The 20700-nt window shown below is 52.8% G+C and overlaps 1 protein-coding gene across 1 annotated transcript; it reads right to left on the bottom strand.

Annotated features, from left to right (window-relative positions):
- Window positions 1-2757: 2757 nt before the first annotated feature.
- On the bottom strand, window positions 2758-19359 carry COL6A1 (collagen type VI alpha 1 chain). Its single transcript, XM_080938465.1, has 35 exons — window positions 19160-19359; window positions 18365-18494; window positions 16989-17189; window positions 15569-15728; window positions 15123-15251; window positions 14969-14989; window positions 14801-14821; window positions 14666-14710; window positions 13331-13384; window positions 12873-12917; window positions 12727-12753; window positions 12255-12281; window positions 12112-12156; window positions 11768-11821; window positions 11501-11563; window positions 11065-11127; window positions 10925-10978; window positions 10798-10833; window positions 10407-10469; window positions 9966-10028; window positions 9098-9160; window positions 8820-8882; window positions 8492-8542; window positions 8354-8389; window positions 8085-8147; window positions 7824-7889; window positions 7578-7613; window positions 7154-7190; window positions 6818-6826; window positions 6201-6334; window positions 5482-5591; window positions 5190-5373; window positions 4883-5060; window positions 4263-4292; window positions 2758-4103 (listed from the first exon to the last, which is right to left on the bottom strand). Exons 1-35 carry the CDS (start codon window positions 19278-19280, stop codon window positions 3481-3483), a joined length of 3105 nt encoding a protein of 1034 aa, XP_080794591.1. The 5' UTR covers window positions 19281-19359; the 3' UTR covers window positions 2758-3480.
- Window positions 19360-20700: the final 1341 nt, after the last annotated feature.

Raw genomic sequence — 20700 nt, 5'->3', positions numbered from 1 at the left:
AACCCTGACTTCTCCATGTAAGCCAGAGAAAGGAGGGAACATGGATAGAAGACCCCCTGGGATCCCCGTACTGTACACTTAGGTGGTTGGCCTGTGCACAGCTCCATGGGTTCCCTGGCAGCCTTTCCAGGAGTTTAAGACTCTATCTACTTAGAGGAAACCCATGTATCCAGTTCCTATTGTGCAGGAGAATTTTGAGCTCTTTTGGGTGATGCCAGGCATAGCAGCAGAGATTTTTGTCCTGAGTCTTATGCACAGAGAGAGAGAGAGAGAGAGAGAGAGAGAGAGAGAGAGAGAGAGAGAGAGAGAGAGAGAGGGAGAGAGAGAACAAAGAATGGGAGAGGAGCGTGGGGACACAGTAAGGACCTCCTGATGCTGGAGCTACTTCTGGAGTAGAGCTGACACAATCTCAACAGAGCAGGGTGGGGGAAGCTGGGCCCAGTCATTCACTAACCTGAAGCCTCTAGTGTGGGTGCCTCAGACTGTCCTAAGCATGCAGAAGAGCTGATTAAAGACTCATGGTGTAAGAGGCGGGGCACATCCAGGCTTGTGACAAACTACTCATTGCTGTCAGGTCGGTTGTGTAGATAAAACTACCAAGAAAGAAGTAGGAGGTCCATATAGAAAAAGCATGAGGGATAAGAGATTTGGGGGTGGGGGTGGGGGACTCAAGTTTGGGCAGAAATGGCCAAGTGTCCTGGCTTGAGAACAGTCAGCAGTTGGTGTGAAGAAATCCCTTGCTGTGGCTCATGTTCTGGAGTTAATTTTAACTCTATGAGAGCAGAGGTTTCTGCTAGGCTCCAAGGATCTCTGATGACTAAGCCCAGTAGGCCCATAGTCCCGCCCATCTGGGGGTCCCCTAAGTAGCTAGAACAAGGGAATTTGAGGTAAAGAGCCACAAGTATGTGTCAAGACTAGGACCATTAAGTCCCACTTGGATCTGGCATACAGACCTGGAGTGACTAGGCAGGCAAGGTACCCAGTCTGGGAAATAAGGAGATGGGTCTGCAGGAAGTAACTCCCATGCCTCCTCCAGGCTCAGAATGGTTGTCCTGCCCCAGTCTAGCTTTTGGCTGCAGAAAGTAACTCCCATGTCTCCTCTCAGCTCCAGAGTATAGGGATGAAGGATGTGATCAGCCTTTCCAGGTGGTTGAGCGACAAGTGCTGCTAAGCTAGTTTGTGGTAAGGTAACTAAGGAAACAGTTGGTGTTTATATATGGTGGCCAAGGACAGCAGCCTCTCTGGGTTCCTCACTGTGTGGCCCTCTATGGCTCCTTCCTCCCCCTTTCTCTCTCCAGTTCTGCTTGGATGCCTCCCCCCCCCATCAGCAGAAATGGTCTAGTGCACTGGTTCTCAGCCACCCTAACTGTGTGACCTCTTATACAATTCCTCACGTCTCCATGACTCCCCCAACCATAAAATAATTTCCTTTGCTACTTTGTAACTGTAATTTTGCTACTTTTATGAGTTGGAATGTAAACACATTTGTGTTTTCTGATGGTTTTTGGTGAACCCTGTGAAAGGGTTGTTCAGTGCCCCCTCGCCCCCAGCCAAGGGGTTGAGACCCACAGGTTTTAGAACCATTGATCTAGTGGGTTTGCTGCTGCTATGGTTTGTTTGTTCCCTGAAGTAGCCTTTCATGGCTGTCTAAAGACTCTACTGTGAATGTCTACACATCCTACTCATACACCATTGTCTCTAGGCTAGCCCTTCTGCTTCCTTTCCTCGAAAGGCAGTGGGGACTCCAATGGCTGCATTCTTTCTTTGCACTTGGCCAGATCTGTATCTGCAGCCCCCACCCTACAGGAGGGCTTTGCAGAGGTCATAGCCCACCTCCTGGCCAAACTCACAGTTAGCACCATGGTAGACTCCTACCTCATTCTGAGTAACTACCAACTTATCCAGATACCTTCTTCAACTCTCATTATGGCCATTTAGAGCGTGATTTAGAACCAGATCTAATAGACACTTGTTTATTTGGTCGTTATCTGGTTAGATCTGACTTAATCTGGCTGGGGCTGGTTTAATTTGATGTGGTTGGATCTAGTTGGTTCTGGTATAATTTGCTAGGACCTGAGTTGGTCTGTTATTATCTAGTTTGCTCTAGATTAATCTGGTTTGGTCTGGTTGGGTATGGTTTGGACTTGTGTAATCTCTTTGGGATGGCATATTCTAGTTGGGTCTGGTTTGTTCCAGTTTAATATGGTTAGATCAGATTTGTTCTAATTTACTCTAGTTGGATCCCATGTGTTTATTTTAATCTGGTTGGGTATGGTTTAGTCTGATTTAATCAAAGTGCAGTTAGATCTAGTGTATCTAGTTGGGTCTGACTTATATCTGGCTTCTATTTGTTTGCACCTGGTGTCAGATCTCATTAGATATGGTCCAACCAGATTGTATTTGGTTAGGTCTGGTGTAATCTCATCAGATAGCATTTGGTCTGATTTATTCTGGTGGGATCTGATTTAATTTGGTTGAATTTTGTTGGAACTAGAGTAAAACTGGTTGGAACTAGTTGGGTCTAGAGTTATCTCTTTGGACAAGCCATTAACCCGAAGTGTGTCTCAAATCTGAACTGCAGGGTGCTGTGTTTTTCATCACTAAAGCTCCCTGATAGGAGAAGGCCTGAAGGTTCTTCCTCTCTGGAACAGACGGCAGTGTCCATGGGTCAGGGCAGCTTCTCTGCCCTGTGGTATGTCTGGCATTGGCTTCTCTTTCCAAGTATGTTGGGTAATGTGGGTAGATAAAGGGAAGAGCCACAGAGAAAAATGGTAATTTTATTAGCAGAGATAGCTGGCAAGAACCAGGTTAAGGGGAATGTGGGGGAGTCATGGTAAAATTAACTAAAGGGGAATCTTTGGGGAAAAAAAGGGACAAGTCACTATTTTGAGGGGGAAAAAAGCTCTGGATTGGTTCTGACAGAATACTTGAATGTGAACTGTCCAGGCTAAGCCTCTGTGTGTGGAGAGAGACCTTACAGATAGCACCTTTGCTTTCAGACCGAGATCCACGTGGGTCGCTGACAAGTACCTGATGAAGAGGAGGGGTTTCCTCCAAGTTTGTGTTTGAAAAACCTTTTCGCTTTCGATAACCCAGCAAGCTGGGCTCACAGTAGGTTTGCTTCCCTTTGGGCGTGGAAGACAGAACACAGGCAGAAATGGCAGGGATGGTGTAAAGACACCATGGACAGGTTAGGGGCAGTGAGGAGGAAGACAAGATGGCTGGATCCAGCCCAGATGGGGGGGGGGGGTCCAGCAAGATGGCCTCCATGACGTGCAAACCAAGAGCGGAGACCTAGATAGGAACTCAGGAGAGTCATGGAGGACATTATGTGTGACTCTGCTTTCCCTTTCAGACAGTTGAGGTGACCAATGGGTCAGGAACATTTGGGTCATATTTCGTATTCCTATTTGCTCACTGGGAAGGGCAAGGAGGCCTTTCAAAGTGTGTCTCCATGCGCACAGCCACGTGTGCGGCCCTCTAGCCCAGCGCCACCTTCCTGGAGACTGTCTGGTAGAGTACACCACGTAGTAGGGCCTGGTAGTTTGGTACACGGAATAGGTGGCGCTCGCCAAAGGCCACGTCATACTCGGCAGTCTTGCCAGTGACGAGCACACGGATGTGGGACTCATTCACCTGGGTTCCCACCACCACCACGAAGATCTCAATGCCTGCACGTTGGGCCTCCTGCACAGCCTTCTCAATGGCCTCTGCTGTGGCCCCCTGTGAGTTGCCATCTGAGAACAACAGCAGTCTCTTCTTGGTGGCACCCGATGAGGCTTCCCGGTAGAAACGAGTTACGTAGCTCAGGGCATCGTTGACATCTGTGGCGTCATTGATGAAATCCATGCTGTCTACCGAGCCGGCCAACACCGTGTAGTTCTGCAAGAACTGAAGAGCCGCCCGACCTGGCTGTTGCTGGCCTTGGCCACTGTACTGTACCACGGCCACCCGCACGTCCTGGGTGGGGTCTGCTCTGCCTGCTGACAGGAACCGCTCAGCCAGGCGCTTGGCGAAGACCTTGGTGGTTTCGAAGTTGTGGCTGCCGACGCTGGCTGAGCTGTCTAGCAGGATGGTGATGTCGGCCGGAGAGGAGAATGTGACTGTGGAACAGAGAGGGTGGCCTGAGACTAGGTAGAATGCACAGGAGAAGCCAGAGGGTACCCAGATTTTCAGATCTAAGAGGAGAACACCAAGAGCCCTTCGGGACCCTTATCAGGGCCCGCCTTCCCCACCCTGTCCCAGCCCATCCTTGCACTTACTTGGGCAGGTATAGTCTGGACACTTCTTATCTGTAAAGAAAAAAAAATCACACGGATATGAATGCCATGTGTCTCCATGACCCTGTTAGCCATGCCCACTCTGAGTTCTGCCTTGGTCAGCTGCCTATGAAAGACAGACAGACAGACAGACAGACAGGCAGATGATGTCCTAGTACCATTTCCTGGTCCTAGCTCCAAAATACTGAAAGGTAGGGCCAGGCCCTTAACCTCCTCTTAAGAAGGAGAAACTGAGTCTCAGGAGGAGGAGAGGTAGTTTGAAGGCCGAGTGTTGCACCATGCTGCTAATGGACCGCCTGTCATGAAACCTGTCACAAAGTACATCCCTTAACCGAGCTGTCCACTTGGAGTCAGACCAATCACAAGGCTGACGTACAGTCATCCCGTGCATGTAGTGTGAGAACAGGTGTCCTCATGTTGCTCTGCTGGGCCAGGGGTCACCCTGGACAGTACCACACAGCTAAGTCACAATGATTCTTGAGGTCCAAGAGCCAGGCACGTTGTGAGGACTGTTTCTAGCCCAATCAGTCCCTGAAAGCTGAGGGGGAGGGGGGCGTGTCTAAGACAATCGCCCACCCAGCCTGTTGGTCGTCAGCGCTCACCTATACAGATCTGGGCTGTTATGTTCTTCAGAAAACTATCATCTAGAAGCTCTGCATAGTTCTCCTTCACCAGGGAGATGCCTGGCCGACCTTGTGATAAGCCTTGGCAGGAAATGACGTTGAGCTGGTCGGAGCCGGCGACAAAGCCAAACACATCCTTGATGCCCACAGAAACGACCTGCAAGAGGGCAGGGTTGCAAGGATCAGCTGATCCTGTATTTCTCCTCCCCTAGGGAACACCTCCCCCACGCCCCCATGTTTGCAGGAGCCCCCGCTTCATCACTGCTGGGGTTATGTAGCTGCCCACCTGAATGTCTGGGCCGCAGAGCACACTGAGAGGTGTTGTGTCCCGCTGGGTGTCAGAGCGTCCGTCTGTGATGACCAGGGCAATCCGGTTGTTCTGGGTGGGTGGGAGCAGCCGGTCCCGAGTGTACTGCAGCGCTTCTCCAGTGAATGTGCCACCAGCCATCCACTGTAGCTTCTTGACAGCTCTGCACAAGAAGACAGTCAGGCCAGGGTCAAAGCCACGCTCAGGGTCCTGGTTGGGCCAGCCCACTATAGGACCAGGAATGGGGCAGGGATCCTGGGGATGCTCTTACTCTTTGAAGTCCTGGGCGTTGCGGACGTTAGGGCTCCGCATGTCCACGTGCTCTTGCATCTGGTTGTGGCTGTATTGTACCACGCCTGCATGGGACTGCCCTGGCTCAAACTGTAGGAAGGGCACCGTTGGGTCTGGAGTCCAACACCGCTAAGTCCTAGGACCCCAACCTTCCAAGGGCCTCTCCCCCGAGGCCCCCAAACCCTTGTTTGCTCATTCATCCAGAACCCTCCATAATTACTCCCCCAGGTCCACAAGGCTCTGTACATGGCCCTCCAAGGTTCTGTCCTTAAAGGATAAGCTCTTGACCCACTATCAGGATTCTCTGTGCCACGTAGTGAGAACATGTGTGTGTGTGGTGTGTGTGTGTGTGTGTGTGTGTGTATACGTATGCATGTATGTATATATGTATATATACATATATGTTCATATATGTGCATCTTTCATATATATATATGTATATATATATATATATATCTACTATACATGTATACATATATATCTTCCATATATATCCATATCCGAGTGTGTGTGTGTGTGTGTGTGTGTGTGTGTATCTTCCATGGACATTAAGGGTAAACTGTCTGGCTTTGTCGAAGGGTCTGGCCAGCTCAATGTTTACATAAATCAGTGTATGCAGTGACAAGCCTAGAAACTTTGGTAGAAGGGGATCAGCTCTCTGTTGGCCCCACCTGTGATCCCAGATTGGCTTGTACTCACTTTGACCAGCTCATCCTTGCTCAACCGGTCAATGACCTTGATGATAAAGTCCTTGGCAATCTCAAAGTTCTGTAGGCCAATGCTCTCCGAGCTATCCAGCACGAAGAGGATGTCAATGGGACCGCATGTGCACTCTAGGGAGGGGGGATGGGCCAGTACTTAGTGCCCTTCTATGGGCTTCCCTCCGTATTCCACAGTCTTACCCCTGTGTCCTGGGATCCCCACTGTGGATTATAACTCTTCTCCCGTGTCTCCTTAGGAGCTAGGCTTGTCAGGGTGGCCTTTTTTGACTAGACCCAACAGTTGCCACCCTTGCTCTTTCATCCTAGCCTTGTTCCTGTCTGGGAGTGGATAGTACAGGCCTGGAAGTCTGGTTCCTGCCCCAGTTTGTTGATGGTTACTTGAAACATTAGGGAGAGAGGCCAGGGATCAGCAGTGTCCTAGGCCTGCATAACTCCGGGGTATTGCTCACTGCGCGAGGGGGGGCCGTGGGGGTTGCTGGCGAGAGAGCACGAGGTTGAATGCCATGGCTACTGCCTGTCTAGCCCATTGCCGAGCCAGGATGCATTTACTCAACACTGCACAGGAACTCCCAAGACTGAGGAGACATCACTCACCACAGCAGGCTGAGGAGAGAGAGGAGAAAGGGCGCTAAATAAGACAGCTCTGAATTATAAGGTGCCCTGTCCTGCTTTGTCTAGTTTCACCAACTCTGGCCAGACCCCTCAGCATGTCAGAGCCACTGAAATCCCAGAGAGTGTGTAGCCCAGCCCTGGTTCTAGGGTGGGAGACCTGCCAATCTCAGAAGAGCCTAGGCCCTACCCACCTATACCTCCCAACCTGAGACCCTTCTGGAGCAGAAGTCTGGGCCCTGTGGCTGGCAGGAGCTTTCGCTCATGAAAAGAAAAGAAAAAAAAAAAAAAAAAAAGGCAACCTGAGAGCCAAATACTCACAGCACATTTTCATGATGATATCCAAAATCTCACACTCCTGGGGAAAGAGATGAGACTGTTAACACGGCATGGGCCGAGGCCATTCCTAGTGGTCCCTGAAGACCCTGGAGGTTGGATCTATCCAGGGACTCCTCCCAGCTTAGAGTGTTCCCCTGGATTTTACCCCCTAAGAACATGAGCTATGATACAGTTACCAACACATAGCTGCCATGTGTTACCCCATGGCCAGATATCTCCCACAGTTGTTACATATCTCCTGAATATGTAACAAACATTAACTATAGTCATGAATGTCTGTGACCTGAATAAAAGGCTCCAAGCCTCTGCCCCCAGCTGCCCCCCCCCCATTTTTATTAATGTTCCCATTGAGATCCATGGCCATAGTGGTCAGCCCCAAGACCTTATTTACAGACACCATACTTACATCTGGCCCTGGTGGTCCCACGTGTCCTGGAGGCCCCTGTCAGAGCAAAAGCAGATTTTAAATGAGGAGCTTAGGTCAACGGAGTCCATGGATTCCTAAACTATATGTTCCCTGATGACCTCAGTGTCCCTAATTGCTCTTGGGACAAGTCTGGTCCCTTGGGTCTTTTGGCTTCTGAGTCTGGTTACTTTCTACATCTTTACCTTCCTTCTACAGAACCCCAAGCCCTCCAGCCACATCACCTACCTGGGGTCCTTCTGGGCCTCGGTATCCCTTTGCCCCTTTGACTCCACGAGGTGAAATGTCATTGTTCTAGAAGGAAATGGAGTGGGGTCAGCAGGAACAGCCATGCACATTAGTCACATCAATTGCCCACACTCCAGCCCAGCTGCTCCGGTCCCTCAGAGGACATCTCCAGCCATCTCTGTGCCACTGTTCCAGAGAGCAAAGTCTGCATGCAGGGTTGGCACGCTTGACACATTCCTTCCCTCTCCTCACCCCACTTACATCCTCTCCCGGGTCTCCGACTTCACCCTCATCCCCCTTGAGGCCAGGGTAGCCCTTCGTGCCCTGCAGGAGACAAAACATATTGGTAAGTGAGATGTTGGGAGTGAAGAACACGAGAAGGTGGATGTGATACCCAGTGTGTGTGGGTGCTGCCTGGTGTCACGTGGGAAGGTGTTCACTGTGTGTTGGTTGAGCAGGCCCCTGTGGGTACATGTGAACAAAGTGACCATACATACATGTCCTGACAGAGGCATGGTGGGGGTACTCACATTTAGTCCAGGAGGGCCTCTGTTGCCTGGATACCCCTGTGAAGGAGGATAGGATGGTTATACCAGGGTCCTGGGGGAGATGGCCAAGTGAGAACCACAGGTGAATGGACCCAGGGTCGGCATGCCTCTGACACTCACAGGGAAGCCGGGGAAACCTTCTGTGCCATTTCCTGGTGGTCCGTCCTCACCCTGAGAGAAGACAGAGTTGCTGTCACCATGCCAGATGGTAACAAGATGGCTGGGGACTGTTGTGTCCCCAGAGCTGCTCCTGTCAGTCAGGGAGGCAGCCCCCTCCCCAGATCTGCCCTGAACTGAACCTTTAAGCAAGAGGGTCTTGGATGAGGCATCCTTACTCTTGAGAGCCAACTACAGAGAGCCCTCAACACCTCTCCCAGGGGCCAGTCCCAGCTGCCAGAGCCTCTGATGAACAGCAACAGTCCAGCAGGTTGTTCTCCCAAATACTTACCCTTCCACCCATCAATCCTGGATCTCCAGGGGGACCAACAGGTCCTGGGGCTCCTCTGAGGCCCTAAAGGAGAGGAACGGGTAATAACTAGGTCACAGAGAATGTAGGTTTGGGCCACAATATCCTTCTCTGGGACCCTTTTAAGGCAAGAGAGAGAAGACCAGATGCAGAGAAATGGGGTGGGGTGTGGGAGATACCGCAGGACTAGGGTCGTCCTTGGGATGACACTCAGGGCTGGCCTAGGCAAGGAGCAGGGCAGAGTGGGCAAGTTCTCTTACCTCAGGGCCTGGAGGACCCTCGTCACCTCGGTATCCTTTAGGTCCAATGGGACCAACTTCACCCTAGAAGATTACGGACTGTGAGAACTCAGCTTACCGCCCAAGGCCACGACTGTTTGCCTTGCCTGAAAACTGAGAGTCTGGGGCCATGAACTCCTTCAGTGTCACCTAGGGCCCTGGGAAAAGGGTGGAGGATCCTCGGGGCCTTATGACAGCTAAGGCCAGTGTGGGGTAGCATCAGGCTGGGCTCCCTGCATGTCTTTCTAGGATCCATGCGGGAGTCGTCACTTCAGGTGCCAGGGCATGTGGATGTACTTTTTGTTCAGGGGACCTTAATGGCTGTGCCAGCCAGGGAAGTACCTCAAGCTCTAGTGGCACTCCCATATACGAAGCAGACTCCCTCACCAAGACTTCTGTTCCTTCCTTATCAGACTTAAGCAAGGACAACTCCAGAGTCAAGCTGTGTCTTCCCTCCCGGTAGCTCTGAGGGGGGTCATACCTGGCCTGGTGACCTGAAGACCCCAGTGTCTCCAGACTGAGCCTCGCTGTACCAGCCCTAGCTCCCTGAACACCCTTAGATGCTGGAACCCTCTGTATGCTAACTGACCCAGACTCACTCCAGCCAGCCTCATAGCTGTGTCCCGCCTCCATCCATCCCACAGCCTTCAGTACGCTTTTTGGCCTCGAGCTGAAGGCTGACACACGTTCACGCCCAGCCAAACCGGGCTAGCATTGAGGCTGTGTGTCTGCAGGGATCCATACTGGTAGGAGGATCCCCCCTCCCCCACCATGCTGAACCACAGGGAACACTTCCTTCTGAAGGCACCCGAGTGAAGCTCTCGGCTTAATTAGGCGTCACAGTTCCTACCAAATCTCCAGGGATGCCGACAGGCCCCTCTCTTCCTTGGTCACCTTGTGGTCCAGCTTCACCCTGGAGAGAGATGAGCTCATGAGTGTAGAGGAAGAGGCCACGTGGCCCTCCAGTAGTTTGTTCTAGGAGGAGCCAGCGACAAGCAACTGGGGCAGACTGGTGAAGGCTGACTGAGTCTGCTGAACTCAAAACTAGAGACCAAGGCTGGCCCTACCTGCAGCTTCTCCCTCTCCAGATGGGCCCACTCACGAGCAAGCCTCTGACAGGACGGATGGACGCCCTACCTTGGATGCCCTGCCGCAGCTCTGACAGTTCCTGCCCCCCACAGGAAGCAGGAGAGCTGAGGCATAGACATGGGGGGGCGTGGCTGGCCCTGTGGACCTCTGCTCAACTCCCGCCTCAGTGTTTCTTCTAGACGACCCCCAAGGCATAACTCACCGGGTCTCCTCTTGGGCCCCTCACACCAGGGGTCCCCCGAGGTCCTCTCTCACCAGGGCCACCCTGTGTGAAGAGATGAGGGCATGAGGCTGCCTGCGTTCCACTGGTAGGAAGAGTAGGTGGAAGACGTTTGGGGGCTAGGCCTGATGATCTCAGCAGTTGTCTCTGCTAGACCAGTGCAGGGGCCAGGCCTCTGTTTCTCTACATCCACAGACGCCCATGTGACCCAAAGGCCAGCACACAAGGTGAAATCTACAATGCCCGAGGTCTGGCTTCACACCCATCTAAGTCATGCACTAAGAACCTACAGGGGCCAGGCCCAGGCCAAGCAGCACAAGCCTTTCCTGACAATGATGAGGACAGCAGTAACAGTACCATCCAGCTGACTCACCCTCTCTCCAGGGGCACCATCTGGGCCAGCATTTCCCTGGGACAAGGAGGAATAGCACATGTTAGTTTGGGCGCTAGCCTGCACTCTGTATGTAGGGATGGAAGCTGGAGAAGGATGGTGTACTCACCTCATCACCGGCCTCTCCTTTTTCTCCGGGGGGACCAGGCTCTCCCGGATCACCCTGGAGGACAGGTTGAGAGTGACCACAAGCCCCAGTGTCCATGAGGCTAATCCCATCCCATCCCCCCTCATGCCACCCCATCTTACCTCATCTCCAGGTGGCCCTGAGCTCCCTGGTCTTCCAGCCTCACCATCTGCTCCAGCTTCACCCTGGGGAAGATCAGAGATCACAGATGCTTGGTCCGTGGGTCCATACAGTGAAAGCCACATCAACACTCAGTGACTCCATCACCCTAACCTTGGCCCACCTCAACCAATTCTGGAAGAATCTGACCTCCCAGGATCCTCCAAGTCACCCACAGCTATATAGCCCAGTCTTGACCATCTCAGCCTCAAATCTCCTCAGGTCCAGACCTGAGATGTTGGGTAGCAAACGGTAGACTTGAGTCTGCCATTCGAGGCTTTATAGCTGAGCTACTCTGAGCCAGGCTTGTCCCTCATACCGTAGGTCCCGGGAGGAATGCTTGACCCAGGACTTAGTAGACGACAACATCTCCATTCTCTGGAGCTGCCTGTCACTTACCTTTTCTCCTTTCAGCCCAAAGGCACCAGCATCGCCCTTGGGACCTGGAGGTCCTTGAATGCCCTGGTGGGAAGATAGAAGAAATGCAAGTTGGAGCTAGCCAAGATCGCTGTGGGCCCTGGACAAGTGGCCATCCTCAGACCGAGCAAATAAATCAAATTAATGCACACAGAGCTCAGCCGTTGGAAGGAACCAGCATAGCAAGGGTTGGACCAAGTTCCTAAGAATCCACAATTCCAAGATACAAGGGTAGAGGAAGTGACTTACATCAAATCCTGGCGAGCCCTTGCAGCCTGGTAGTCCTGGGTATCCCGTCTCCCCCTGGAAGGAGAAGAAGGCACCACGATTGGAATGGTTGAGTGGAGACTAGAGTTCTGTTCATCCAAGCCCCTCCCAGGAGAGTCAGGAGCCCTCTGAGATTAAGTGGATTGCTTGGGGTTTACTAGGACCTGGGTCCTGGCAGGAATCATCGCCTGATCCACACCTCCAAGTCTCCCAGGAAAGCCCTCTATGGGAACCACACCTGCACACTTGGGATAGCCCCTGGCTTTATCTACCTCCCATCCTAGACAGCACACCCCACCCTCCCAGCCCTCCTGCCTCAGGATTACCTTCATGCCATCTATCCCGTCGACGCCACGCTTGCCTTTCTCACCCTGTAAGGCACGGAGACAAAAGAGGGTTAGACAGAAGCCAGATGTCACTAGCACTGGCCCATGGACTGCGTCTATGTCCTGGACCCGTCCATACTCACCTTGTAGCCTTTCGGTCCCCTGGAACCCTGTGGAAACAGGAAGAGGGTCAGAGGGCAGCTCCCACTGCACCTCCATTCTCCCAGTAGGTGGAATGGCAACATCACCCCCAACAAACCATGAGAGCGGGAAGTGGAGATCAGAGACACTGGGTAGGGAGATCAGGGACACAAGGCAGAATGGGTAGGGGAGACAACAGGGTCTGTGTTCTGAAGGCCTCCAGGAACTGTCCACTGGGGCAACATGACACCCCACCCCACCCCCATCCTCTCTGACCCAGGAGGTCCAGCAGCACAACTCATGGGCTCTGTCTCTAAAGACCAGTCCCATTGCCCCAGAGGCATAGAGAGAACCAGGAGGGTGTCTTCCCATCTCCCCCTCTGACAGGAACACTGGCTCCCTCCCCCTGATGCTCATCAGTCAAGATAACTCTATGTACCCGGCGGGAACACACGGAAGCTGGCCCTTACTTACTTTCTCTCCACGGCTCCCCTTTTCTCCCTATGAGCCAAACAGAAAAGGAAGGGATCCATTATTGTTGCACACGGCAGCTTGCACCTTGCTTCCAAACCCTGATCCACCCCACCCAAGAGAGGCTATTGGACATTAAAGACACATACCTTCATACCCTGGTACCCGACTGGTCCAAGATCCCCAGGTCGCCCCTGGAACAGAACAAAGGATAGTCAGACATCCTGGAGAGCACTGGAAGGTCCTACTCAGCCCACCTCGCCCCTTGCTGCAGCCAGAAAGACCCACATAGAATCCTCAAGTGACAAGCTGTGAGGCCCCTGAAGGTCAGGAGGGAACCCAGCAGACCCAGGAGGGAGGAGAGGGTGCGCACAGCACCCCAGAGGAGAGGGATGGGAGCCAGGACTCCCTGAGAATTGCCCAGAGACTTATGGATGAAGGTGGAGGCCCTGGGACTTGACCTGACACCTGGGGTACCTTTCTTCCCCCCAACAAAAGACAGGCTATGTGGTCTCTGCGCCCAGAATAATGGTTCTGGAAGTTTCTACAGCTCAGATGCCCTTTAGCCTTTGCTCCCATCCTCATGCAGATGGTAACCAACACTTACAGGGTCTCCAGCTTCTCCCTTCTCTCCAGGAAGACCCGGCTTTCCTCGTTCCCCCTGGAAGGCAGAGGAGATCAGCTTAGGAGATGACAGATCAGGAGCCACAGCCATCTGCTCTGGAAAGCTGGGCAAGACCCCTTGTGTGTGCAAAGGGCCTTCAGAGCGATTTCATCCAAGCTCCAGTAGTTGTCCTGGCCGTGGTTCTGGGCCTTCCTGACAACTGGGAGTCTTACCCACCAGGGTCCTCAAGCTGTGTCATGCTGGCTAAATTCGGGCCTAGAGTTGTGCCTCTACCCACATGTTTACAAGGCTGAGCTGATATCCTGCTTCTGGCCCAGAGGAATAGGGAGACCCAGCACAGAAACTCCCCAGAGGCCATAGTGCAGCTCTGTGGATGGTGGCCAGTAGTAGGAGAACCATCCTAGATCTGACCTTCTTCTGGAACCAACGCTGAGCATCTCCCTTGGTGTTCAGATTTGTCCCACGTGAGTCACACTGAGACCCCCAGCTTCATTCCCAGCTCCACCAGAAGAGTCAAGCAGATGCTGAGCTGACACTTAAGCAACCTTCTGGACCACAACCCCAACCCCTACACCCCAAATCCATACTAAACCTGGACTTTCTCCCTAGATAAAGGCAACTGACATCCAGTGTTGTGTGCCAGGTGCCCCAGGAAGTTGGCACAGAGCTATGGCTTCCACTGTGGCTCACCCCAACAAGAGCAAGGTTATTCCAGCCACTCAGTGTAGGCATAACGTTTCTGTGCACTGTGTAAAGGTTGTTCAAATACCGATTTCTCTGCCCTCAACCGGGACTCTGCATTTATAAAGCTTAGGTTAAGAATCTCCAACCTCAAGTTCTTACCGTTTATTCTCTGCCTTGTCAATAAATGCTGATCAACCAATGGCTGAGCAAAGAGAGAATTGGGCGGGACTTCCACCAGCCAGGGAAAGGAGATAGAGAGGGAGAGTCAGATTGGTCCTGAGGATTAAGAGAGGTTAGAGCCAGGAGGAAGGGAGAGGGAGGGAGGGAGAGAGGGAGAGAGAGAGAAAGAGGGAGGGAGGGAGGGAGGGAGGGAGAGGGAGGGATATCATGGAAACACACCTGAAGCCCAAAGAGCCAGACCAATAATAAGTAAGTATATTGGGATCATGGCTAGAAGCTAGCCAGATTAGCTTAAGGTTAATATACATCACTTAACTGCCCAGGTATTGAGGCACAGCTTGAAATAAATCTTGGTTTCTCTGTGAGTTACGGGGATTAGCATAAGGTAAAGAAATAACAGCCATGGGGGAACTTGCTGTTTCCACCTGTATTAAAATTCCATCTACAACTCACCTCATACCCAGGGTCGCCTCGGGGTCCTGGAGGTCCTCTGGCAGCCTGGAGTTTCAAAAAAGAGACTTTATTAACCTCAGATCCTAGATAGAGGTCTGGGGCCAGTGGGGGGTGGGGTGGGGGGAGCACACTTACCTGGCACTCAAAAGTACAGCACTGTGGAAGAAAAGGAGACCAGTCAGAAACCAAAGAGGGAGAGGGCTGAGCTCTGGGACACACACTCCAACAGCGGGCTCATGGCCAGAGTTAGGACCCATGCAAGACCCAGGCCCTGACTCTCAGGTCTCAGAGGAAAGCACTTACCACTTGCTCCACGTTATTTTTCTGAAATGAAAATGAAAGAACCAGTTACTCTCTCCTGCGGGAGCAGCCCTCCTTCCCCCTACCCCTGACACCCGACCTGTGACCCCCGACTCCTGACCCCTGACCCCCCGACCCTGAAGATGTCTCTGCTCACAATCATGTCTACAATGGTGTCGATGGTCTGGCTGATGGCCTCTTCTGCATCGCGGCTTTGCCCCCAGTCAGCTGCAGTGAAATTGCGCCGGTAGGTGTGGTCTGTGGCGATGATGCTTAGACGTGGCTCCTGAGAGTGCGGGGGAAGGAGGGAATGGACCAGCTGAGCCACCTCCACAAGGCGATGTGCCACTATGAACTGGGTGGTGGTTGCAGAACCCACACAGGGATACCCAAGCTCCTCAACAGGGGTGGAGTCAGCCTTTTGAAGGGCTAGGACTGTCTACTGGGTAGTCTCCACCCCAAGAGTCAGCAGGTGGGAGGCCTTGAAACAGACTATGTATACCCAAACAGTGGCAGAAGAGAGGATGCCAATGGCTCTGGGGCCTAGGAGGCCAGAGGCCCTCCATCTTGTGTGTTTGGTATAAGAGGAGGAGAGACTCTTACCAGGTGGTCAGGTGTGATGGCCACAGAAAAGACCTTGATACCCAGGTGCTTGGCCTCATTCACTGCATCTTCCAGACCCCCACACGGTTCCTTGTAGCCCTCTAGAGGATGCCCGTCAGTCACCACAATCAAGTACTTGTTCTCCTTCAGGTGGGAGCCCCTGGAGAGGTGGGCAGCATGAAGGATCCTCTCTACGGCTCAGAGCTGCCTAGGGACCTGAGGCAGCTTTGAATGTGCTGTCCCCTGTCACCCAGGGACTTTTTTATAAAAACCATTGGTTCTAATTATAAAGTATCTGGTCTTAGGGGTTACATGTCTGCAAAAGTCACTTTGATATGCACACTTTCAGGAAAGACACGAGCCCTCAGCTTGCACCCTAAATGGGCATCATCTCAAGATGCCTTGGACCCCAAATCTCTGAGAACAAGAGGCCCAGGGGTGACTCTGGGCTACTGGGGTAGTACTGTGGAAGGTAATTGGCATCAGAGATGGGGGACTCACAGACAGCCTTTAATTGTTTCACCCTAAAAAGTACAGTAGGCATTCCTGAGGAAGGAGGTCAGAGAGAAGTAGAGGCCCACGCGGACATGAGGTCATTCCCACATGTTGGGAGCTGTACCACGCGTATTCTCGAAAATCTGCCTTCACAATTATTCTGTAGATTTTATGTGGTGACCATGTTTGACGTTTATACTGTGGATTGCGTATGGGGGTCATGCTCTAAATTCCTAGGCCCATTAGCCTTCTTGCCTCATAAAGTTACATGAGATGGGAGATAGGACCCGGCTGCCCCATGCGTGGTGTTGGGGTGGACAGGCTAAATGAACCTCGGACCCGCGCTCGGCCTGGCGGCCTCATAATGCTAGAGAGTCTCAGCGAAGGCACAGACAGGAGTGGTGAGGAGACAGGTGTCGCTCCCCTGTGCTGGCTGCACTGGGCAGCGGATGCTGAGGGAGGCTGGGTAGATGCCACTTGTGCCTATCCTACTGGGCATGGGCACCCGGTGAGCGCTGAGTCATAGCCACTCCTTGCCCATCAGCTGAACACCTGGGGCATTATGGGAAGGCATCTAGCCATGTGAGGAAAGATCCTCAGACCCACGCACCATAGCAAGTAAGATAGAAACCATTCTCCCTGCTGACTTGAGCCGGGTGGTTCCAGGGCTACACTGCCATAGGTGGTCCCTGCAGAGGTTTGTGGCTACAGGCGCATCACTCCCTGAGGCACACTCTATAGCCATCAGCCCAGTGCTTGATGGGTAACAGCCAGCCTGCTGGAAGTTCGCCTGGCCATGAAAACGGGCCAAAGAGGCCCTGTAGTACACAGGTTGAAAAGGCCTATGGGTAGACCTCAGACTGTCCTGGCTCATAGACACGATGGATCCAGATTTGGCCTTTATGGATGGTCCTGCTCTACTCACCCTATGAGTAGCTCCTCCAGCCCCTTCTTAATAGCGCAGTCGGTGTAGGTGCCTTTCCCGAAGTACTTGACCGCATCCACGCTGGCCTTGAGCTCATCGCGGCCACTGGGCATGCGCGTGAGCCCTCGGATGATCTCCACCTCGTCACTGTAGTGCAGTGCACCCGCGTTCCAAACCAGGTTGCGGTCACACCGGTAGTACCTGGGAGTCGTAGGTGAAATGAGCTGAGGGGAGCCCAGAGAGACACCCCTCCCCCAAGGACATGCTAACCCTGACCTTCATGAAAGGACTTGCTGTCCCACAGCCCCAAGAGTACTACTGTGTTCCCATCTCACAGATAGGGAGGTGGCTCGGGGTCCTTTGACGGAAAGGGGTGGTCCCCGTCCTGGGGTCACACAACGGGTATGGCAGTACAAACCAGCACAGGCCAGTTTTAACTAGTACATGGGGGGTTTCTGGTGTGGGTCTGATGTGCCACTCCCCTGCTCTGTAGCATCTGGCCCCACAGCTCCCGGGGTCTGCGATGGGGCCCCGTGCATGGTTTTTCAGGAGACAGAATGGCCAAGGCCCCTGTTGTGAAGCTAATAGAAGTGTAGTTCCCACCCCATCTCACAGGTAGGGTCCTGAGACACTGGAAGCTACGTCAAGGGACGGAGGACACCCAATGTCATCCGCACTTAGATCTCCTTTTTCCTTCCAACAGCCTCAGACATTTTCACTAAGTTCAGGTCCCTGAGGTGGACAGCCATGGGGGTAGATGGTTTGCTCCAATCTCCCGGAGCCCACTGTTGGGTAGTTAGCAGGGTGGAGGCCTGTATTGGCTGAGTTCCTGTCCTCACAGTGACTGACCGCTGTGCACAGACCCTGCTAAGGGAGGAGGAGGAGGACCTACATCCTTCCTCAGGGCCTGCCCCAGCCACACCCTCTGTTCTCAGTGCCCCATTGAGGAGGGAGGGAGAGAGTGAATGAAGCTATGTCCCACAGTCCCCTACTCCCAGTCCCTGTGATGAAGATGTTGGGATGCTTGGTCCGGGACTTAGGTGGAGACTCTAATGCCCATGTGGGCAGGTGGGGTTCAGCTGCATGCAGAACTCTAGGCGCCAGACATAGCTGACTGTCTGTGTTTGGCACATGGTGACCTCACATCTCTGTACTCAGAACTGTCTTCTCAGTCCTCTTAGCAAAGTGACTTCCTTCCCGCTGTTCCATCTCCCACCCACTCAGCCTCCCTCCCGACCCTCTGAGCTACAGAGACATGGGATGGAGTTCTGGGAAGCTGCTGAAATAGAGTTAAGGCTCGACTCTCCACGCAGGTCCAGTCCCCACCCCGACCCCCACCCCAGGCTAGAAGCCAGGCCAAGGCAAGCTCACTCTACCTGTCTCTCAGGTTGTCGATGAAACGCTTGGTGAAGGATTTCACCTTGTCCACCAGGGCCCCATAAGGTTTCAGCCTCAAGGCCACACTCTCCGAGGTGTCAAGCACGAAGAATAGATCCACAGGGCAATCTGAGCCAGAGAAGGTCCCGTGAGCTGTGCCCTGAGCCCCACTAGAAGCCCCATGTCTCTTCCCAGATCCCTATTCTGGCCAGGGGCTTCCTAGCCAAACCCCATCTACTCTGACCTGCCAAGCTCCGGGCAGGTGAGGGGCTGAGGCTTCACAGATCACCTTCCTGGTAGGAAACACCCAGCAGGGTCTGAGTGAGACCCCTTGCTCGGTGATAGTGGCCTTGGCCAGTTATAGAGGACAGGGGCTGCCTTGGGAGGACTGGACCATTTCTACTTAGGGTCTCAGGTTCAACTCAAAGCCACCAGAGCTATGACCTCATGCTGAGTTGTGAAGAGACAGGTTAACTGTGCTGGCCATCACATAAAGAGAGAATATCAGTTCTGAAACCTGGACAGTCATTCACTCAGGACAGAGAACAGACCTAGAATGGCCACGGGCTCCCCCTCGCTGGTCAGTTCCTCTGAAGTTACAAACCTGTCATCTCCCTAGCATGGCAAGACGTGAGGTGACAGACAAGGAACAACCCCCCCCCTTCTCAGTGGCTCTCCACAAGGTTAAGACAAAGGGGGACAAGGGACAGTACCTCGTGAAGCATTGAGCCCGTCTACTTCCAGGCCTTCAGGCAGCTAAGCACAGCCCACAGGGAACACAACAGTTCACTCACCTTGGAAGGCAATCGGTTTGGAGCCCTGGATGTCCTGTGTGGCCACCCAGCCGGCCTGCAGCAGCAGGGACAGCAGAGCGTGGGCCAGCCTCATGTTTCCGGCTGGCCTGCGAGTCACCATCAAATTCGGGCCAGGGTCAGGGTGGGCGCTGGTGAAGGCAGAGTGAGAAGTTGTCTCTGCTTACTGCAGTTAGAGCCCAGGGCTGTGGAGAGAGCCCGGGAGGGGGGAGGGAGGGAGGGAGGTGCAAAGAGGGGAGGGACCAGGAGGGGATGGGGAGAGGAAGGGGAGGGCCTCAGAACTGAGTGAGTCATAGCGTCAGCTTCGGGTCTCTGGAACCTTGAAGAGAAAAAAAGCCCCTCTCCTCTAGAGTACTAGGAGCCAAGACACTCCTGGGCCATGGTGGGGTGTTTGCTTGCGCGAAGTCAACTGTCCTGTGTCCCGTAGAATAAAATGTAGTGTGAACAAACTCTGGGATCCCAAAAGAAGTTTCAGGAAATATTTCTAGTTGTTTCATTCCAAATTCCGCCTTGGGGCTATGCAGCCCAGTTTTCTGGTGTGAGCCACAAGTGTGGCTTTCTCGGGCACTGGAGAATTTTTTTTTTTTTTTGTATAGCTGCCGCTTTGGTTTGCCGAAATACTCGCAAAAGAGTATTTGATCTTTTGATCTTCATTATGGGAAGCCAAGTTGTCAACACTAACCATATGGATGTGTTTGTATAAGAGTCTATGTCTCTCTGTCTAGCTCTGTCTTTGTCTGCCTGTCTGTCTCTGCCTCTCTCTCTCTCTCTCTCTCTCTCTCTCTCTCTCTCTCTCTCTCTGTGTGTGTGTGTGTGTGTGTGTTTTGATAATGTCTGGGCTCCAGATAAAGCCAGAGCCATCCTTGCCCAGAGAAGATTCCAGAAGAGTGGTGTAGTTGTTATAAAAACTTGATTACAAATTTCAGCATCATTGAAATTCAGCATAAAGTCTTTAAAGAAAACCAGCAGTGAGAGCCAATCCTAGGACGCCGTGAGATTGCGTCCTTTGTCTTCCTCATGCCCGCCCTACAGAATATGTCACCATGGTGGACACATGTTCTTCCTGGCAGTAATCTCGTGTGTGTCCCCGCCCACACCCTCCACCCCTGTAGCTTCAGACCATTGTCTTTGGCTGTGACTTCATGCTGCACATGTGGTCTTCTTTCTTGGCCTTTGGAGTCTCCACAAGCTAAACTATTTCCTTTACAGGGTGGTAGCCACTGCACAAGACAGTTCAAACACTTCAGGCCAGGGCCTGGTGTCTGTACCAAAGGATACCCTGATGGACACACGGACAGACACACTGACAGCCATGCTGACTTCCATGCTGGGCTCTCACAGATGTGCCATCCAGAGAAAGCAGGGGTCTGTCGTGCAACAGATGCATGGTCCCACACAGCGACGGTCACAGAGGTCTTACGGTTGGGTTCAGAGCTGGTCTTGGGGTAATGAATAAAGGGGTGGTCAGGAAAATACACAGCATCGGGGGCTTCAGCCTGCTAATCCCCCAGCAGGCTACATGC

This window comes from Micromys minutus (genome assembly GCF_963924665.1).
Source record: "Micromys minutus genome assembly, chromosome: 25".
Taxonomy (NCBI): Eukaryota; Metazoa; Chordata; class Mammalia; order Rodentia; family Muridae; genus Micromys; species Micromys minutus.
The sequence above is the reverse complement of the archived record's forward strand: the minus strand, read 5'-3'. Positions and strand labels throughout refer to the sequence as shown.

Coding starts and splice junctions, on each gene's coding strand:
- COL6A1 (XM_080938465.1), bottom strand. CDS start 19,280: ATGGTGACTCGCAGGCCAGCCGGAAACATGAGGCTGGCCCACGCTCTG. Junction 11,564..11,767: donor AGGGCTCGCCAGGATTTGAT/GTAAGTCACTTC, acceptor TCTTCCCACCAG/GGCATTCAAGGACCTCCAGG. Junction 8,883..9,097: donor AGGGTCCTCCAGGCCCTGAG/GTAAGAGAACTT, acceptor CCTCTCCTTTAG/GGCCTCAGAGGAGCCCCAGG.